The 21,180-nt window shown below is 56.7% G+C and overlaps 1 protein-coding gene across 1 annotated transcript; it reads right to left on the reverse strand.

The window, feature by feature from the left end:
* Nucleotides 1-17,956: 17,956 nt before the first annotated feature.
* On the reverse strand, nucleotides 17,957-19,212 carry LOC123063529 (uncharacterized). The gene is made up of 2 exons (XM_044487340.1): nucleotides 18,166-19,212; nucleotides 17,957-18,076 (listed from the first exon to the last, which is right to left on the reverse strand). Exons 1-2 carry the CDS (start codon nucleotides 19,149-19,151, stop codon nucleotides 17,995-17,997), a joined length of 1,068 nt encoding a protein of 355 aa, XP_044343275.1. The 5' UTR covers nucleotides 19,152-19,212; the 3' UTR covers nucleotides 17,957-17,994.
* Nucleotides 19,213-21,180: the final 1,968 nt, after the last annotated feature.

Genomic DNA, 21,180 nt, shown 5'->3' on the forward strand with positions numbered 1-21,180 from the left:
CGAAGCGTCCCCGAGTCGGCATAGCCAAGGACTCTTTAAGACACAACGAGACCACTGTAAAATCGACCGTGAATAGGCGGACCACTAGACGTCGAACCCCAATTTCATATCATACATTCGTCGGAAAGATATCCTAAGAGCTACTTGAATTCCCACCTATGAAACTCCCGAAATTTTCCGGTTATGCAATCAGGTGTTGGGGATACAGGGGAAGCATAATATCTCACCCAAACTAGCAAATCCTACATCCAGCTGTATCCATCCTTCAACACATAACTAAGAAACCTTCGGAAATCATCTACCTCAACCTTCAAAAATCATCCGTTATACAAGTTATGGCGATACTCCCGAACTCCCGCCCCAGTACTGGGTGGCGTCGAGGTTATCTCACCAACGAACTGCATAAAAGAGATTTTCGATGTCGGCGTACTAAACTCAGGTATTCCAGAACTGCAACGATAAAATTAGGATGACAACACCTCAGAGCTCAACTCCCCGGGACACTTCCACTAAACCCCTGACAGGAGGCACCAAGACAATGTTCTCATCATAAAACCATCGGAACGATTCCAAGATACCCGCGTGATCCTAAAAAATTTTTTTAGTGAAATTTGAGAAGAGAAGAGTCAAATCTCTATGTCAGGATGCCTTACCAGAGCGACGAGGAGACTGGGAAGTAAAAAGAATTCCTAAACTCTCCGATATATAATTCCTAAATGACTCAAAACATTTTTCTAGACACAACTCGGCTACTAAAAACGATCAAGCAATATGGCTCCTAAGGTCGGGGAAAGGCTCTGATTACCAACTTGTAACGCCCTCGATGCGGCTATATCTCCCACGTGTCGAAGCACGACTTAGAGGCATAACCGCATTGAAAGCAATGTCGCAAGTGAGGTAATCTTCACACAACCCATGTAATACATATGGGAAAGAGATACATAGCTGGCTTACGATCGCCACTTCACACAATTACATGAATAAAGCATTACATCATCCAGATACAATCAAGGTCCGACTACGGAACCAAAATAAAAGAAGAACCCCAAATGCGACAAAGGTCCCCGGTGGACCCCAACTGGGCTCCACTACTGATCAACTAACACGAAACAACATAAAGGACAAGATCTTCATCGAGCTCCTCCTGAGCTTGGTTGCGTCAACTGCACAAACTCATCGGCACCTGCAAAGTGGTTTCGGAAGTATCTGTGAGCCACAGGGACTCAGCAATCTCGCACCCGCGAGATCAAGACTATTTAAGCTTATAGGAAGGATGGAGTAATGAGATGGAGCTGCAGCAAGCGACTAGCATATATGGTGGCTACAATCGCAAAAGAGAGCGAGAAGAGAAGCAAGGCACGGTCGATAAAGGTATGATCAAGAAGTGATCCTGGACTACCTACGTCAAGCATAACTCCAAAACCGTGTTCACTTCCCGGACTCCGCCGGAAAGAGACCATCACGGTTACACACACGGTTGATGTATTTTAATTAAGGTCAACTTCGGATTTTCTACAACCGGACGTTAACAAATTCCCATCTGCCCATAACCGCGGGCACGGCTTTCGAAAGTTCAAATCCCTGCAGGGGTGTCCCAACTTAGCCCATCACAAGCTCTCACGGTCAACGAAGGAATAGACCTCCACCCGAGACATTCCGATCAGACTCGGTATCCCGGTACAACAAGACATTTCGACAGGGTAAAACTAAACCAGCAACACCGCCCGAATGTGCCGACAAATCCCGATAGGAGCTGCACATATCTCTTTCTCAGGGCACACTCAGATTGTCCAAGGTACGGGTAGGCCAGCCCAGAGTTGCCCCTGGTGGCCACCGGCAGCTGACAGGTTGGACCAACACTCAGAGGAGCACTGGCCCAGGGGGGTAAAATAATGATGACCCTCAGGAGCGCGACTCCCAAGGGAAAAGAAAAGGCTAGGTGGCAAATGGTAACACCAATGTTGGGCATTGCTGGAGGAGTTTTACTCAAGGCGAACTGTCAGGGGGTTCCCATAATAGCCCAACCGCGTAAGGAACGCAAAATCCGGGAACATAACACCGATATGACGGAAACTAGGGCGGCAAGAGTGGAACAAAACACCAGGCATAAGGCCGAGCCTTCCACCCTTTACCAAGTATATAGATGCATTAATTAAGTAAGATATATTGTGATATCCCAACAAGTAAACATGTTCCAACAAGGAACATCTCCATGTTCCAACAAGGAACAAACTTCAATCTTCACCTGCAACTAACAACGCTATAAGAGGGGCTGAGCAAAGCGGTAACATAGCCAATCAACGGTTTGCTAGGACATGGTGGGTTAGAAGTTTGACATGGCAATTTGGGAGGCTGACAAGCAAATGATAGGCATCGTAGCATTGGCATGGCAAAAGAGCGAGCAAACTAGCATAGCAAAGATAGTAGTGATTTCGAGGGTATGATCATCTTGCCTGAAATCCCGCAAGGAAGAAGAAAGAGTCCATGAAGAAGACAAACGGCCGTAGACGAATGGATCCTCACAACCTCGACGTTATCGGAACCAACCCGAAGAAGCAAACACCGGAAAAGAAGCACACAACATAGTAAACAACCACCACAACAACATGGCATGATGCACAATCGAGTATGATGCATGTCCGGTTTAATGAAACATGGCATGGCAAAGTGCACAAGCAATCCTACAAATTAAGTGGAGCATCAATATGCATCGGGATGCATATTGACAAAACACCACGACACGTTATTTAGTTTGATCTCGTTTATGTACTCAACAATATTAAATGTTGGTTAACATGGCAAGAGGGTGAAGCAAAGTAAAACTACCTATCTAGTCAAGTTTAAATGAGGCCGGAAGCAACGAACAACAATTCCGGAAACTCCCCATAAGCATATTTTAGATTAGGTCCTGTTCTGCCCTATACACAATTTTAGGGTTGTTAAACATGCAAAGTAAGGCCACCATGATAAACTAGGCAAAATTCTACCCCATTTACATATATAAAGTTTATTTAATTCGGAGCTACAGTTATTTAGTTATGAAATAAATCATTTTAACATGGCATTTGAGCAAAATTAAACAAACAGCATTTTAAGCATTTTAGCATGGGATGAAAATGGCATATTATTAATCTAGATGAAAAACTAAGCATTTTACATATATAAAGTTTTTACATATGATGCACGGTTAATGAGTTATTATATGCATGCTGTCTAGGGGGTTTTCTGCAAATCTGCTAAATCACTGGATAATTAGCAAAATCACAAGACTGAAAAAAAAACAGAAACGGGCCGAAACTGACTAGCCCAACAGTACACAGGAGGGGTTTGGCGGCTGCTCACAATGGGCCATGGGCCGGTCGGTGGAGAGGCTAAAGCGGGGCGCTGGGCCTTGGAGGCAGCAGGCCGGCTGGGGGGGGGGCTTGTTGCGGCTGCAGCCCACGCAGCTGGCCAGCGCGGTCAACGCGAGCGGGGACGAGCGGGCGAGCGAGCTGCTCTGTTCGTCAGGAAGCAGAGCAGCGGCGGCGAGCTGGCTTGGCGGCAGTGCGGCGGCGGGATCCGGCTAGGAAGGGCCGTGGCTGGAGGAGGAGGTGGATCCAGCCGGATCCGAGGCAGGAAAGGGCGCGGACGGCGTCGGTGAGGAGCACGGCGATGGGGCGTGATGCAGGGGAGACAGACAGGGTCCCGAACGGCGGCTTCGCGGATCCGGCGGGACGAATGGGCGACGGCGGAACGGTTGACTCGGAGCAGAGCAAGGGCATCCATGGCGGCCATCCACGGCGCCGGGCAGGGAGCTTCAGGCGGCCATGGCGTGGACGAGGCGAAGCAGTACGACGACGGCAGCATGGAGCAAGGGCGAGCTCCTGCTCGTTCCTGGGAAGGAGAGAGGCCACCGTGAGAGAGAGAAAGAGAGGGAAAACAGGAGGAAGAGGAGGGCCGGCGGTGCTCATCTGCTGTTGCTGCTTGGGTGGCGCGCACGGGAAACACGGGAAGATGCAGGGGTGCCTGGCGCTGCGGGATCGGGGCTCCACTGCTCGAGCTTCTCGGGCGCATGCTCACGCACGAGATCGAGAGGAGGCTGGGCCTCGGGAACCGAGGAGGTGGCGGCTGTGGTTGGTGGATTTTTGGATCGGAAGGACTGGTGGGATGGGGATCGAGGGGAGACGGCTGGCCTATGGGTGGCTGCGAGAAGGATCTGGGGAGATCCCAAGGCGGAAGGTGAGTGCGGCGGCGGCGGCAGGGACAAACTGCCTAGAAGTTAGGGTTTGTCCAAAATGACTAAGGGTGGACTATATATACCCCACAGATTAGGTTAAGGGCTATCTCGGTCCCTCGGATCGAAAACGGACGGTCGCGAAAAAAAATAGCTAGGGAGTCCAAAAGAGAAAACAGAGATATTTTGTAGATGTTAGGGGATGATCCGGACACAACGGTAATGACTGCCCGGGTCGGGTTTAGGGGAGTTTTCGGACACACGCAAGAGGGGTTTGACGAAACGCCATGGAGACAAAGGGTTTTGAGTATTGTGCAAAGAGGGTCAAACGGTCGGGCAACAACAGAATGGTCGGTCTGAGAAAGGTCAACAGAGACGAGGAAGAAGCGGCAACTAACAACGGATGCATGTTTTATGAAAACATGCAGATACAATGCGCATGATGCTATGAGACAAGATGCATAACAAAAAAAAATGCAAAACAACGGACAAAAACCCAACCACGAAGGAAATAAAATAACACACCTCCGGAAAAGGCAAGAGTTGGAGTTACGAATATGGAAAATTGCATCCGGGGCATTACAGGGTGTTATCTCCACGGAGAGCCCCGAAGCTGGGTAAGATCCGCCGGCGTGCATGTCTTCGCCTCATCCCGTTTCCAGGCACCGGCAATGTCTTACTAGGTCCCACAATGATAAGCCACCAGTTGGCATATGTCGCACCTACCACCCGACATTTGGCGCCCACCATGGGGCCAGGTGCACCGTCGTCCGGAGACCTGTTCTGGACGGGAACCCTTTTCCTCCCCAGCGAGCGTAGCCAGCCCGGCACGCCCGATGGCGCTTGCCACGACGCGCTGCAAGGCGTTACCAGCATCTGCGCGGCGAGCAGCCTCGCCGATCTCCTCGACGAAACCCGCATCTCCGACGAGCTCGCTTCCGATGCGGGCACCGACCACCTCGCCAGCCTCCTCAGCCAGCTCCATGTCTCCAGCGAGCCCGCTGTGGATCTGGAGTCGGTTGGCTCCACCGACCCCATGCCTGTCGACTCCGACACGGCCTCTTACGACACCTTCCCCACCAACGTCGCGATCTACAACGACCCGCTCCCTCAGACCGACGGCCGCGATACTGACACCGCCGAGGTGATGGTCATCGGCCACGGCGGCCCGGCCGACGAGGGCGCCCACGACGCCCCGCACGCGGCAGCCCACGACTTGTCCGTCCCCCTCCCGGCCGATGCCGACGACGAAGCACTGGAGGCACGCCGCCTTGCTCTCCTCATGGAGGGATGGAGGCTGGCTTCCGCGAGACGCCTCACTGAGGCTTACCAGCGCGAAGCTGACCGCACCGCCTTCGGCACGCCGGCTCCGGCTGGGCCCAGCCGGGACGGCGTCGTCAGGCAACGCGGCGCCGTCATCGCCGATGCGCTGGGAGTCGACCGCCCGGTCTATGCCACTCTGCTCGAGAACCTGCGCGCCGCCCAGGCGGCCGTGGACGAGTTGGACGGCTTGGAGGCCGAAGAACTCCCCCACATGACCCGGCGCATCCAGCAGCTGATTGACGCGGCCGCGCAGCGGCACGAAGCCGACGCTCGCGCGGGGAGCCCTCCCCCGCGCCGAGATCATGGTGCCACGTCTCGGACGCCGACTACGAGCAACACCCGCGCGCGGCGCGAGAGAGAGCCGGCGGCCAGCCGAAGCCGGACCCGAATCTCCATCGAGCGAGATGCGGACGGCCATCCCCGAGCCATGGAATGGCGAGGCAACCCGCCTCTGCCTCAACCTCGTGGAGAGAGATATCCCACCCCGCCACCAGTGGCGCACCCGACTCTCAGCGGCCGACTAGGTCGCCGCGAAGGAGTCGGCGAGAACGACGCCCGCCATCGGATCGACCGCCTAGCGCGATCCCTGGCGCTAGAGGAGGAAGACGATGTCGGCCCGCCTTGTTTCGGCCCCCTCATCTGCGACGAGCCCTTTCCCAAAGGGTTCTTGCTCCCAAGAGACACGCCCAAGTACAACGGCTCTGTGAAGCCGGAAGATTGGCTGATCGACTACTCAACGGCGGTCAGCATAGCCAACGGCAACCGGCGCGTTGCCGTGAAGTACGTGCCCCTTATGCTGCAAGGCACGGCGCGGGCCTGGCTCAACAGCCTCAAGCCCCTCAGCATCAACAGCTGACTAGATTTCACCAAAGCTTTCGTCCGCAACTTCACCAGCACCTACAAGCGGGCTCCCAAGCCCAGGCAGCTCTCCCTGTGCGTACAGGGCCCAGCCGAGTCCTCTCGCGATTACCTCACGCGCTGGGCCGAGCTCCGCAATTCTTGCGAAGGGGTGCACGAGGTGCAAGCCATCGAATACTTCACTGCCGGGTGCCGAGAAGGCACCCTCCTCAAGCACAAGCTCCTCTGCGACGAGCCGACTACCCTCGACGAGCTTTTGGACATAGTCGACAAATACGCCACCGCCGACTCTTTGATGAAGACCGAGCTCCGGGTAGATGCGTTCGGGAAAGTGCTCAACCCGGCGCCCAAGACGCCGGCTGGGGATTCCGGCCGACGCCCACACCCGAACGATCACAAGCGTAAGGGCCCTGCGCCGCCTCCCGCCAGTCGGCAGGTGGCCACGGTCGAAGACACGCCGCCTGAGGGGCGGCCCGCGCCCAAGAAGCCTAAGGGCGGCCGGCTGGCTTGGCAGCCGGCTTCCTCCTACGAGCAAACTCTTGACGCCCGTGCAAGTTCCATAGCGCCGCGAAGCCGTCCAACCACACGACCCGGAAGTGCCATTGGCTCACCCGAATCTCCAAAGGCGAGGGGCTCGCGCCGCCCCCGCCTGGCGGCCCGCCACCACCGGCTCCGCCACCCCCGGCCGCTCGGCCCGTAGTCGGAGCCGTGCACAACGAGTTCCTCGACGAGCAAGCAACCTACATCGTCTTTACAAGCCAGCTCGAAGACTGGCGCGGCAAACGCCGAGAGCACCAGGAAGTCAGCGTGGTCGCTGCCAACCCCGCCGGACACATGCATTGGTCGGAGAAACCCATCAGCTGGAGCCGGGCCGACCACCCAGAGGTGATGCCGTCTCCCGGCTCCTATGCTTTGGTCCTGGAAGCCACCCTCGCGACGGATAGACGCGCCGCCTGCTTCTCCCGCGTGCTGATAGACGACGGGAGCAGCATCAACATCCTGTACCGTGACACCCTGGAGAAGCTAAATGTCAAGATGAAGCAGCTCGTGCCAACCCGGACGGTGTTTCATGGCATCGTACCCGACTTGTCCTGCGCCCCCATTGGCAAGATCAAGATTGATGTACTCTTTGGGGGCAAGGAGCATTTCCGCCGGGAAGCGATTTGGTTTGAAGTGGTGGACCTGGAGAGCCCCTACCATGCGTTGCTTGGCCGACCTGCCTTGGCCAAGTTCATGGCGGTTCCCCACTATGCATACCTCAAGATGAGGATACCGAGTTCCAAGGGCGTCATCACCATAGCCGGCGATTACAAGAAGTCCTCCGAGTGCGCTGCAGCCAGCAGCCGGCTGGCCGAGTCTCTTGTGATCACCAAAGAGAAGAAGATGTTGGACCGGGTCGTGGCCATGGCTAGCAAGCAGCCCAACCAGACCCCCGACTCCAAGGAGTATGATGCCCAAGGATCTTTCCAGCCGGCCAAGGAAACCAAGAAGATACCCCTTGACCCCGAGCACCCTGAGAGGTTTGCCGTCATCGGGGCAGGCCTGAACAGCAAATAGGAAGGCGAGCTCGCCGATTTCCTCCATGAGAATTGGGACATCTTTGCATGGTCCCCCAAGGACATGCCGGGTGTTCCGAAGGATTTCGCCGAGCACAAACTACACGTCTGAGAGGACGCGAAGTCGGTCAAGCAGCCGCTCCGCCGACTATCAGAGGAAAAGAGAAGGATTGTGAGGGAGGAGATAGCCCGGCTTCTGGCAGCCGGCTTCATTATGGAAGTCTTCTTTCCAGAGTGGCTTGCCAACCCGGTCCTTGTGCTGAAGAAGAAAAACAAGTGGCGCATGTGTATAGACTACACAAGCCTCAATAAGGCCTGCCCTAAAGATCCCTTCGCCTTGCCAAGGATTGACCAAGTGATAGACTCCACGGCCGGATGCGAGCTGTTGAGTTTCTTGGATGCTTACTCAGGATATCACCAGATAAAACTAGACCCGGCCGATCGCTTGAAGACCGCCTTCATCACGCCATTTGGAGCCTTCTGCTACCTGACTATGACATTCGGCTTGAGGAATGCCGGTGCCACTTTTCAGCGTTGCATGCAGAAGTGCCTCCTCAAGCAACTCGGCAGAAATGCTCACGTCTATGTGGACGACATCATGGTGAAGACGGAGAAGCGCGACACCTTGCTGGAAGACCTCAAAGAGACATTTGAGAACCTGCGCCGCTTCCAAATCAAGCTCAACCCCGAGAAATGCGTGTTTGGAGTGCCAGCCGGCCAGCTCCTGGGCTTCCTGGTCTCCGAACGCGGCATCGAATGCAACCCAGTGAAGATCAAGGCCATCGAGAGGATGGCGATCCCCACCAAGCTGCGAGAAATCCAGAAGTTCACCGGATGCTTGGCCTCTTTGAACCGCTTCATCAGCCGGCTTGGAGAGAAAGCTCTCCCCCTCTACCGCCTCATGAAGAAGAGCACTCACTTCGAGTGGAACGACCAGGCCGACCAAGCTTTTCACGAGCTGAAGAAGATGCTGGCCACGCCGCCCGTCCTGGCGGCGCCGACTGAAAAAGAGCCCATGCTCCTTTACATTGCCGCAACCAACCGGGTGGTCAGCACCGTCATCGTAGTCCAACGCCCAGAGGAAGGCCGAGCCCAGCCGGTCCAGAGGCTGGTGTATTATTTGAGCGAGGTGTTGTCCGCCTCAAAGCAAAACTACCCGCACTACCAGAAGATGTGCTACGGCGTGTACTTCACCGCCAAGAAGCTGAAGCCCTATTTTCAAGAGCATCCCATCACGGTCGTATGCACCGCCCCGCTGGCCGAGATCATAGGCAGCCGGGATGCATCCGGCCGGGTGGCGAAATGGGCCATCGAGCTGGCCCCTTACACGATCTTCTACCAGCCCCGCACCGCCATCAAATCCCAAGCACTGGCCGACTTCCTCGTCGACTGGGCCGAGACCCAGTACCTGCCGCCGGCTCCTGACTCCACCCATTGGCGCATGCACTTTGACGGGTCCAAGATGCGCACCGGCTTGGGAGCCGGCGTCGTCCTTACCTCTTCCAAGGGCGACAAGCTCAGATACACGCTGCAGATCCACTTCGCCGCCTCCAACAACGTAGCCGAGTACGAGGCACTCATACACGGGCTCCGGCTTGCCAAGGAACTCGGCATCCGCCGGATCCTATGTTATGGCGACTCGGACTTGGTGGTTCAGCAATCACCCAGCGACTGGGATGCCAAGGACGCAAATATGGCAAGCTACCGCTTCCTTGTTCAGCAAATCAGTGGATACTTTGAAGGATGTGAGTTCCTCCATGTACCGTGAGCCGACAACGAGCCAGCCGATGCCCTGGCTTGAATAGGCTCCACTTGGCAAGCAATACCAACCGGCGTCTCTCTACAACGCCTCCTCAAGCCGTCCATCAAGCCGTCTCCAGAATCCGACTCCATCTTCGTGCCGCCTGACCCCGATGCGGCCGGGTCCGGCTCGAAGACCCAAGCAGGCGACCCCGGGACTTCAATAGTCGGCCCGGGGACTTCGGCAGTCGGCCCGGGGACTTTGGCAACCGGCTCGGGGACTGCCGCACCCGGCTCGGGGACTGCGGTAGCCGGCCCAGGAACTGCACCAACACAATAGCCGGCGGCCGACTCCAGCACCGCATCGCCCTGCCCGCCCACCCTGGTGGCAGTAGCCACATTGGCAGTAGGGGAAGTCACAGCTCCGTCGTGGGCTCAGTCCATCCTCAACTTCCTAGTGAACCAAGATCTGCCGGCTGACGAAACAGAGGCGAGACAAGTCCAACGTCGAGCCGGAGCATATACGATCGTCAACAGAGAACTCGTCAAGCGCAGTGTCACTGGAGTCCTCTAGCGGTGCATCGAGCAAGAGAAGGGCATTGCAATCCTCAGAGACATTCACCAAGGAGAATGCGGCCACAATGCGGCGTCAAGATCACTCGTCGCCAAAGCTTTCCGCCATGGTTTCTTCTGGCCGACTGCTTTGGATGACGCCAAAGAATTAGTTAAATATTGCAAAGGCTGCCAACTGTTCAGCTCCAAGCAACACATGCCGGCTTCGGCACTCAAGACCATTCCCCTCACCTGGCCCTTCGCCGTTTGGGGACTGGACATGGTGGGCCCATTCAAGACGGCGCGCGGCGGCATGAAACATTTGCTCATTGCCGTGGACAAATTCACCAAGTGGATCGAGGCAAAGCTGATCAAGAAGCTGAATGGGCCGACTGCCGTGACATTCATCGCAGACATAACAACTCGGTACGGCGTGCCACACAGCATCATCACCGACAATGGCACGAATTTTGCCAAAGGAGCCTTGGCACGATTCTGCGCGGCGCAAGGTATCCGGCTGGACCTAGCGTCCGTCGCCCACCCGCAGTCAAACGGCCAGGTCGAGTGAGCCAACGGCCTCATCCTCTCCGGCATCAAACCCCGCCTGGTCGTGCCACTGGAGCGTTCAGCCGGCTGTTGGCTCGACGAGCTGCCGGCTGTCCTCTGGAGTCTACGCACTACCCCGAACAAGTCAACCAGCTTCACTCCTTTCTTCCTCGTGTACGGCGCCGAGGCGATCATCCCAACCGACATCGAGTTCGACTCGCCCCGGGTAACCATGTACACAGAGGCGGAGGCCAAGGAAGCGCGAGAAGACGGCGTCGACCTGCTGGAAGAAGGCCGGCTGTTAGCCCTCAGCCGGTCTGCCATCTACCAGCAGGGTTTGCGCCGCTACCACAGTCGGAAGGTCAGGCCAAGATCTTTCCAAGAGGGCGACCTTGTGCTCCGGCTGATCCAGCGAACAGCCGGCCAGCACAAGCTCTCGGCCCCTTGGGAGGGCCCCTTCGTCATCAGCAGAGCTCTAGGCAACGACTCCTACTACCTAATCGACGCACAGAAGCCCAAGGCATGCAAGAGAGACGACTCCGGCAAGGAGTCGGAATGACCATGGAACGCCAACCTCCTTCGAAGATTTTACAGTTGAAATGCAGTATGTATCACGCTAACTTTTGTACTAAGTACGAGACAATAGGCCCCCCGAGGACGGCTCGGGGACTGCCATCTTTTATCTATGAATGAAAAGTATCATGCGTATGATCTTGTCTTTTCGTTTATTCATTCCGTCCGGCACCGGGTTCGACTAGTTGGCCCAGGGACTCGCCGACTGGAGTTATATTAGAAGTCCTACCCGCGGTCAGACAAGTAGTGTGCCGACTTCCAGGCTTAGCTCTTGCCAAAGTCGCAGTTCGAAGAACCGGCTGTTCGGCTGGCAAGAGTCAAAAGCCGGAAAGGATGTGCACACGAAAAATGGCTAGGGACCAACTGACTAATATAACAAAAGCCGGTTTGCCGCCTACCGCCGACCGACTACCAGAGTAGCCGGCCGGCCGGTTTCCATTCACTTCACTTCAATCCAAGAAGGCTCGAGTACTTGCCTCCCCAGAAAGGGAAGGCGGCAAAGGAAAAAAGCCTAAGGATAGAAAGTGTACTCGAATGGAAACCAAACATGCACATAATAATATTTACATAAATGACCTCTAAGAGGCCAGCATCCAACATAGTTTGATACACCCCCAGTGGGTGGAACTGTGAAAGCTTAAAGATTGTTCAAAAGACAACGAGCAGGAAAAATAAGGACGGCAGGTCAAGCTGGCGGAGCGGCTGACGAGCTGGGCTGGTCGGTGGAGACGGTTGCGCCGGCTGAAGGAGCGGCCGGCTGACGAACTTCGGCTTGATCACCGCCTCCTGCAGAGGGCGCGCTTCCGCACGCCTCGTTGCTGGAGGCACGGTCAACTTGAGGTCAGCCGGTTGTTCCACTAGCCGGCTCGACGTCTTCACCGTCCTCTTCCTCGTCATCCTCGCCCTCGTTGCTGGAGGCGATCTCCTCGGCCGAGTCCTCGCCCACCGCCGGGTTCAGCCCAAACCACTCCTCCGGCTGGGCGACGCCATCATCATTGATTTCAGGCGCGAAGACACTGATGTCGGTGCACTCAGCGATCGTCGAGGCACGCTGGGTGATGACCGGCCGTACTTCCTCCAACTCCGCATCGGCCTCCAGTCGCCAAGTGCGCAGCTGGTCCAGGCTCAGCCCTGGGTACCAAGCGCGGACAAACTCCAATGCCCGCCCGGCTCCAAGATGGGCCGCCGACGCCTTCCAAGCTTCAAAACGGCCGACTGTGACCTCCAGCCAGTCGGCGGTCCGGCTTGGAGTGCGGGGGATCGTCTTGCCGGGCCAGAGGGTGGGCAGCACCTGCGCCCTGGCACGTTGAAGCCGGCGGAGCATCCGGTGAGCCGGCTGCAGCCGCGCTTGGACGGCCGGGAGCTACTCCTCCAGCGTCCGATTTGTGTCCGGCGCGATGTTGACTCCCGCCTGACGGCGCGCCTCGCGATGAGCCTCAATGGTTTGGGCGGCAAGGGCGGAGTGGCCGGGAAAGTAATCTGCACAAGAAAACGGGCGGCAGCACAAGTCTGGTCAAAACCCCAGGCGGCCAGCAGGCAGAAGAAGGGCGAGAAAGGCAGCTTACCATCGATCAAATCCTCGATGTGGCCAAAGCCTTCATCCAGCGCCTGACGAGTCTCAGCCCAGCTCGCCGCCTCGGTCTCAAACTCCGCCTTTAGGGTGGCCTCGCTGTCCTGCGCCTTCTGCAGCGCCGCCTTGTGGCTCTCCTCCTGGTCGGCCAGCTTCTTGGCCAGGCGGTCGCGCTCCTGGACCAAGGCGGCGTACTCAGCGTCCCTGGTGCGAAGGGCGGTCTGCGCCTCGCCAAGCTCCCTCCTCAAGTCGGCGTTGGCCCCTGCAAGAACAAAAGAAAAAGAGAAAAAACCAATAAAGGAAAGGTCGTCAAGGAAGATCCGACCCGACTGCTCAGCAGTCGGCCCGAATCTCGGGGACTACACCTAGTGGGTGCGCTAACGCGCCCCCACAGGAAACACATAAGAGCGAGCACTTACTTCGGCTGTTGGCCAGGTCGTCGATCTTCCGACCCAACTCCTGAGCCTGGGAGTTGAAGGCGGCAGCGCGAGAATTATGATATTCCTAGAAGTTGAGACAGAAAGCAAAGATAAGATGGTCATCAAGAAAGATCCGACCCGACTGCTCAGCAGTCGGCCCGAATCTCGGGGACTACACCCAGTGGGTGCGCTGACGCGCCCCCACGGAAGAAATCAAGAAACCAGAGTGGTTAAGAGCAAAAACTTACCCGGATGGTGGCCCGCGTCGACAGGAACTCCTGGGTATATTGCTGCAGAAGGGTGGCCTGAGCTTGGAGCCGGCTCCGGACCTCTTGGGCCGCCACGTTCAACTCGCCGGTCCCCCCGCTGGGAGTCCACCCGGACGTGGCGGAGCTGGCCGCCTCCAAAGCCTCCGCCGACTGGCCGGCGCCTGCAGCTTGGCGCGACTCCGGCAGAGCGGCGCTTCCCCCTGCGCGCTGACGCGTCACCGGCTGTATCTCGAGGCCGGCTCCGGCCTCGGGTACGCCCCCGGCCGGCTCCTCTGGCACCGCCGACGACTGGCCGCCTTGGCCCGTTCCGGTTGGTGCTGCCGGCGGCGTCCTCCCCGCGAAGACCTCGAAGAGCTCCTCCCTTTGCACTGACGGTGGGTCTTGGACGATCTCCTCCGCCAGGGGCAATGAGGTGTTCGGGGCCACGGTTCGGAGGGGGATGGCAAGCAGCGGAGGCTGGTTGCGCGAGCCCTCCGCCTCCGTCTCCACGGTCGCCCGCTCCGCCTGAGCCTTGGCTGCCGCGTCGGCTCGCTCCTTCGCCGCCTGAGCGGCTGTCCGCTCCGCCGCCTCCCTCTCTTCCCGCGCCTCACGAGCGTTCCGCTCTGTGGCTTCCATGAGGTCGGCGCGGGGATCCACGCGGCGGGGGCTTGAAGACCCTCCAACCGGCCCGACTACGGAGCCGCCTGGGCCCCGCTCAAGGGAAAGCGGTGCCCTATTCAGAAAAGGAAGAAAGGTCAGGAAGAATGCTCGAGCAGAAGAAAACAATAAAAACATGCATACAAGCAATTGACGACTTACGCCGAGACCGCCTGAGGCTGCTTCACCGCCTTCCGGAAGCGCGCCGCCTTCGCGGCCGCCTCTTCTCGTTTTGTCGCTGCGGCGGAGGCTTTGGACTTCTTCGGCCGACTGCCGAAGAGGATTGACATGGCCCGGCGCTTTTGCGTGCCGCCGCCAGCAGCCGGCGCGGCGGACGAGCCCGCGCTTTGACGATCGGCCGCCGGCTAGCGGCGCGGGACTTCTTCGGCTTCGGCGTCATCCGGCCAGTCGTCGAAGCTGGCGGAGAGCCCTGTGCCTCCGAGCTCGGCGTTGTCCCCCACGACGGCGTCTTCCATGGCGGCCGCCCCCAAGTCCGGGTCGTCAACATCGTCCACCGTGCGGTCGGGGGCATACTGGCGTTCAATCCCTGCCGCCCCGGCCGGCGGCGGAAGAAGAGGGTTCTGCTCAAAGGAACCGACTAATCAGAAGCCGTCAGTCATGAAGCCGGCTGACGACAAAAAGAAGATAGAGAGAGAAGCTTACCACGGGCGGAGGATTGGCGCGAGAATACGGCGCCTTGCCGTATTGCCAGTCCCCGGCGAGCTTGCAGTTGGCGATGTAGTTGACCATGAGCGCCACCTCCCCATGCGGCATTTCCCATGTGCTTAGCCGGCTTGGGTCGAAGCGGCCGCTCATCTGACACATCATATGGGGCCGGCTTTGGAGAGGAAGAATCCCGCGCTCCACGAAGGCGGCCACCAGGTCGGCTCCGTGCAAGCCTTCCGACTGGATCATCACCCGAAGCCGGGAGACGGCGGCGTTCCCGGCCTGAGAAAGGGACCTGGACCGGAAGCTCCAAGTAGGGTGCCTCCCAGCCGGCGGGCCGGCTACGTAAGCCGGCAAGTTGACGTGGTCTCCTTGTGGGGCGATGTTCTTCACGTAGAAGTACGATTTCTGCCAGAGTTTCACCAACTGAATCAGGGGGATGGACGGGAATGGATTGTTCTCGCCTGACCTCCTCATGGTGACGTAGGCCCCGCAGGGGGCGGGCACGCCGGCGACGACGGTGCCGAGCTTGCTCTGGAAGAACTCTCCCCAGAGCTCCAGCGTGGGCAGCACCCCCAAGAAGCCTTCGCAGAGGGAGACGAAGGCCGACAGCAGCATCACCGCGTTGGGCGTGAGGTGATGCGGCTGGAGGTTGTAGAACTCGAGGAAGGAGCGCAGAAATCCACTCGCCGGAAGGCCGAAGCCGCGCAGGCAGTGCGAGCGGAATACGACCCGCTCGCCCTCCTCCGATGCCGGCGAGATCTCCGCCTCCGGCGCCAGGCGGACCTACACGAGGCTGGTGTCGGGCAGGCGCCGGGTCTGGCGGAGGAACTCCACATGGTCGTCATGGACGTTGGAGCCGTCCCAAGAGCTTGATAGCGCCATGGAGCAGGACGATGTGGAGGCGCTGCGATGAGAAGCTGCGACGGCAGCGAGAGGAAGAAGAAGGAAGACGAGGGGGGTGGAGTGTGGGAGAGTGAGCGAACCTCTGCCTCTCCCCCTCCCCCCTACTTGTAGGCTCGTGCGACGGAGCCGAGGAGGCGCGGCATGGGGGATCGTGGGGATCGATCGTGCCCACTCCCCCCACGTCTCGCGTTTATTACGCACTAAAGACGAATTAAAATCGCCACAGGAAGGCGAGCAGTCCCCCTGGGCCGCAGAAGATCAGCGCCCGGGCCGAGGCCAGGGAGTGGTGGGCCCGGGCCTGCGGCGGCGTCCCGTCGCGGGCGTGCGTTGGCAGGTTTCCGCCGCCACGTGGCCCACGGGGAGCCCGCGGTCAGCACGCAAGTCAACCACCATCCCGTCTATGAGACACATGAGCTCTCCGAAATCGGCCTACACCAGCAAGGCCGGCTCCTCAGGGTAAGAAGCTGACCAAGCTTCTCATCCTTCTGTCCGCCTCGAAGCTCGATCAGATTCGGGGACTACTGTCGGAGTAAATAGCCACGAGTAGCCTAGCCGGCTTCCCCCGGCCCTTCTGAAAAAATTATGAGCCCGTCCGGCTCTCGAGAAGCCAAGACACGGGGCCGCCTTCCCCTAGCCGGCTGTCACCTAGGCCGGCTTTCGGAAGGAGGCCTGACTTTAGCCCTTATGAAGAAAGCCATGGGAGGGCCGACTTCATGAAGCCGGCCGCGAGAAGGCCGACTCCAAGAAGCCGGCTCCCATAAAGAGGTCAAGACAGTACCCTCGAAGTTTGCATCTACCTAGCGGCAACGAGGCGGGGCGTGGCTACAGTGAGACCTGCCGCCACCGAATCCTGGAGCATGACCGGCACAGTGCGCCGTACGGGTGACCGTGACCCTCCCGGCGCAACACTGTTGCCATGCCGATCCTGACGCCATCCACGACAGACTACCAGCGCGATCCACGGGCGGTGGGTCCCTTCGGGCAGAGAGACACCCGAAGGCGGCCACACCTCCCCCAGTCAGCCAAAGAGAAAGCCGGCTCCCCGCAGCCGGCTTGCCATCTTCCTCGAAGGAGACGCCCCATTAAGGAGACAAGACGAGGTGAGGCTACAGTAATCGCCCGCCAGGTGGCGGTACTGTAGCCACGCCTACCACGACAAAGCCCATGTCATCAAGATAGAGCAACAGTAATCAGCCACCGACCAGGCCCTGACCAGTGGGGCCGGCCTGTCGACCAAGGAGCCGGCAGCCGGCGGGACCCACCAGTTGGCGGGCCCCAGCGGCCGGCGCAGAAGCCGGCGAGCACAGTCACAGATGGCTGGGCCCCACGCCCAGTCGGATTACCATTGTACCCCCGAGGGTAGGCCTATATAAACCCCCCGGTGCACCCATGCAAAGTGTTCGACCTCCAAGCTAGTTTTAGACACCATACGAGGAAAAGAAGCAAGCTAGCCGTGCCCTTCTTCCTCCCCCCACCCGAACAGCTCAAGGAGCATTGTGTAGCTACTTGTCCATTGAGTGATCATGCGGAGACCCCGCAGAGCAGCAGTAGGGGTGTTATCTCCACGAAGAGCCCCGAAGCTGGGTAAGATCCGCCGGCGTGCATGTCTTCGCCTCATCCCGTTTCCAGGCACCGGCGATGTCTTACTGGCTCCCACAATGATAAGCCACCCGTTGGCATATGTCGCACCTACCACCCGACAGGAGGGAAGAGAAGAGATAGAGAGGAAGAAGAAAGAGAAGGGGAAGATGAAACTTACATGTGGACCCCACAAGTAAGTTAATGGTCAAACTAAGATGAAACTAACGGTTTGTTTAGGTGCGGGCCCAACCTGTCATAATCGTGATCAACTGATGAAGTCTCGACGATTTGGGCTTTTTGAAACAGCCGACCCCTGACTTGGTAGTTATCAGCGAAAACAAAAAATTTGGTAGTCTTTTTGAAACCCTAGCCCGTAAAATAGTAGCTTTATGCTATTTACTCATATACTAGTAACAACATAATTAAAAAAACAATTTATCAGGTATCAAGGTCGAGCGTATGTTGGATCATCAGCCGAAGTACTAAAATGAACCAAGGAACACATGCGTATATATAAGAAGAACCAAAGTATTACAGTTCAAATTTAACTTGCTCCATGCATATTGCCACCCATGCTACACCTAGACTAGATATGCCATCCAATATTGTTGGCAATGAAATGATTATTGTTCCACCTGGCCGGATCGATTATTCCACCACCTTTATTCCTGCATGCATATAAAGGAGGGGAATCATTAACATGCCAACTAAGTTGTCTGAACTAAGTATGTCTGGGCGGGTGCAACAAGTAGCTCACCACTTAGAAACACAGCGACATGTATTACACATATGGTCAATGAGGCTACAAGTACAGCACTCCATGCTACAACCATGTTTTGCACATCCCCTAACTCTTGATGACCAGGTATTGCTGCTGGGGTCATATTGCAAAATATATTTAGCAAGGGGAGGATTCGCAAGCACAATGATATCACCCGTGATGATAGGCACCGCTGAGAAACTAAAAGTCAGGTTCCTTTTAGTATCAATCAAAAGAGCATTTCCACCGATGCTTTTTACTGGGACAAACTTTCCTTGGGCAAGATCTGCTAATCTGTAAATGAGAATCTCTCCACCTTCTCTATAGCCAACCACCAGGATCTCATAGTCGCATTCTACAAGCTCGGGCGATTGGAACTTATCCGCCGGACATGTGGCAACTAACTTGGCGACAAGAAAGAGGACGAAGCTAAACCTGATATCGTTGAATTCTCTTGCCAAGGTGGGTCGAACTGAAGAATATTTAGTTCCCAGCCAACCACAGATATCTGCTCCTGCAACATGTAAAGTTTTCCTTTGAATGATAATGGGCTTGCATGTGGGTAGAAGTGTAAGGCAGATAAACTCCACCCCACGTCTTGTACTAGCAAAGAGTACGAAGGGTGTATTCTGAAACGCGACCATGACCCCGAGGACTCCATCCGGACTCGTGCACACAGCGGCAAACATATTGATTGGTAAGTGTGCTCGCAAGTTTGCTGGGAGAGTTATGTCCGCCGGCAGAGGTAGGTTTTCCGGGAGCTCCACAACGTCACCGGTGAAGGGGTGGAGGAGGCACAGCCGATTGCCCTGGGTGTATTGCCGCGGCCGCACGAGGAGGAGCAGGCCATCTGCTGAGCAGAGGACGATGTGGTCTCTGAGAAGAGGGAGCCGAGGGCGGACAAAAACTCCACTTGACAGGTTGAAGAAACGTTTCTTGCCGTCTTCACGGGGATGGAGCCCGTGCCCCTCGGGCAGCATCATCCAACGGCGCGGGTGAAACCGTGGATCGACTATTGCGCGGCCACACGGGCAGACGGCACTGGACCGCCAGTACCGGCAGACGGCACAAAGGCGGACGTAGTCGAGCAGGTCCCCGGCGAGCACCCGCCATCCGACGAGGCACACCAGATCCCCGTGCAGGGTCGTCCACGGCGAGAGGTGGCCGGAGCTGGCGGCGGCGGCGGTAATGGCCGGTAGGTGATTGCGAACCGAGGACGAAGGCATCGATCGATGTCGATCCCGGTAGATCGATTGGTACTTTTCTGTTTTACCCTAGCCTACGGGTACAAAAGCTCGTACGACTCAGGAGGACTCAAAAACTGCTGAAAGATATTGTTAAAAAAAAACTGGTGAAAGATCATATTGTCAACAAATTAATCTGCCTGGGCCTGGCCCTTTTTTTTGTTGCGAGACGAGAGGAAGGAAAGCAGCAGGCTTAAATTTCGGCGCTCGCGGTTGGGCACATTTCGCATCCATCCGTCCTCCAAGTAGAACTAGTAGTCATTTGCCGCAAGATAAAAAAAGATAGGAGGAGGACCCCTCTAAAAAAAGTCGGATAGGAGGAGGAGGAGCAGTCCCACGCGGTGTGGGTCTATCTGTAAATAATATAAAAGCGTTTTTTACACTAAGTGTCAAAGTGTCAAAAACGCTCTTATATTACGGAAAGGAGGAAGTAAAATGCTATCTGACAGATCTATCGCCAAAGCCCTAACCCTTATTCTTCTAAGCTTCCGATCTCGCTCCGCCCCGTAGAAAGGTACGCCAGGAGCTGTTTTCTCTTGCCTATACTACGAGTCACTGGAGTGGGCTCTTGCTTCAACCATGTGCTTCTTGGAATGGTTGATTATTTAGTATCATTGTTCTGCACAATGCTTCGAATAGAAACGTGTCCAAAATTTAATTGGTTGTGTTTGGTTTGCCTTTCTTTCAGGATGCACATCTATGTCAAGAACCCGACCCATAGGACGAGCCGCCTCAGGGTGCACGCATCAGACACCTTGCACAACGTCAAGGCCAAGATACAGGGAGCAATACTGCCTTGTCTTTGACGGGGCCCATCTAGATGAGACTTGCACGCTAGCCGACTATGACATAGAGCATGGATCCACGATCGACCTCCAAGAGAAGATGCAGATATTTGTGGCGAAGATGGCCGTCGAGGTCGATAGCTTCGACACCATTGGCATCGTCAAGGCCAAGATTGAGTGCATGGATTGTTTTCCCAAGGGCCGGCAGTGCCTCATCTTCGCCAACAAACGGCTAGACGACGGAGACCTCACCTTGGCTGACCACTACATCTGCAAGGACTCCACCCTCCTCCTTGTCCTCCGGCCGCGTAGTCCGCGAGTACCCGCGAGTATGATGCGCATCTTCATCACCAAGCAGGATGGGAAGATCCTCACCCTTGATGGGGTTGCAAGTTCGGACACTATGGATAGTATCAAGGTGAAGATCTACGAGAAGGATGGCACTTGCCTGATACAGCAGTACAATTTAACGGGGAGAACCTGCATGGTAACAGCACCATGGCGGACTACGACATTAAGGGGCTGTTTGGTTGCAACCCTGAGGAGCATGCCTGAGTTTTTCTCATGCCTGAGTGTGACCTGACGTTGTATCATAAATCGACTGATCAGGCACATCTCCTATACAGGCAGTGTTTGCTTGATAACCTAAAACCACGCCTGAACATGTACGGTGTACAAGCAGTGTTTGGCTTGTCAAGTGGCCTAAGTTGCATTCAAAGTAGTATTTTATTGTAGGTGCTCAGGCGTCCAATTTCATAGGCCTGAGATAGGCAACTTTGCACAGGCAATAATTCTCAGGCTAAACTGTCAGGACACCAACCAAACAGACCTCAGGCAGGTTACAGGCAAGGGCTCCGGCCAGGCAATCGAGCTCAGGGTGGCAACCAAACAGCCCCCACACCTCTGTGACACTGGCGCCTCTGCAACACCGGCGATGTTTCAAAACCGCCGGTGACCAGGGGCGGGCCCAGGAACTGAGGACT

Source organism: Triticum aestivum, chromosome 3A (assembly GCF_018294505.1).
Source record: "Triticum aestivum cultivar Chinese Spring chromosome 3A, IWGSC CS RefSeq v2.1, whole genome shotgun sequence".
Taxonomy (NCBI): domain Eukaryota; kingdom Viridiplantae; phylum Streptophyta; class Magnoliopsida; order Poales; family Poaceae; genus Triticum; species Triticum aestivum.

Bases quoted from the DNA above. Each gene is read 5' to 3' on its own strand.
- LOC123063529 (XM_044487340.1), bottom strand. From the start codon at position 19,151: ATGATGCTGCCCGAGGGGCACGGGCTCCATCCCCGTGAAGACGGCAAG. The intron at 18,077-18,165 runs GTGAGCTACTTG...ATATGCATGCAG, and splicing joins TGTCGCTGTGTTTCTAAGTG to GAATAAAGGTGGTGGAATAA.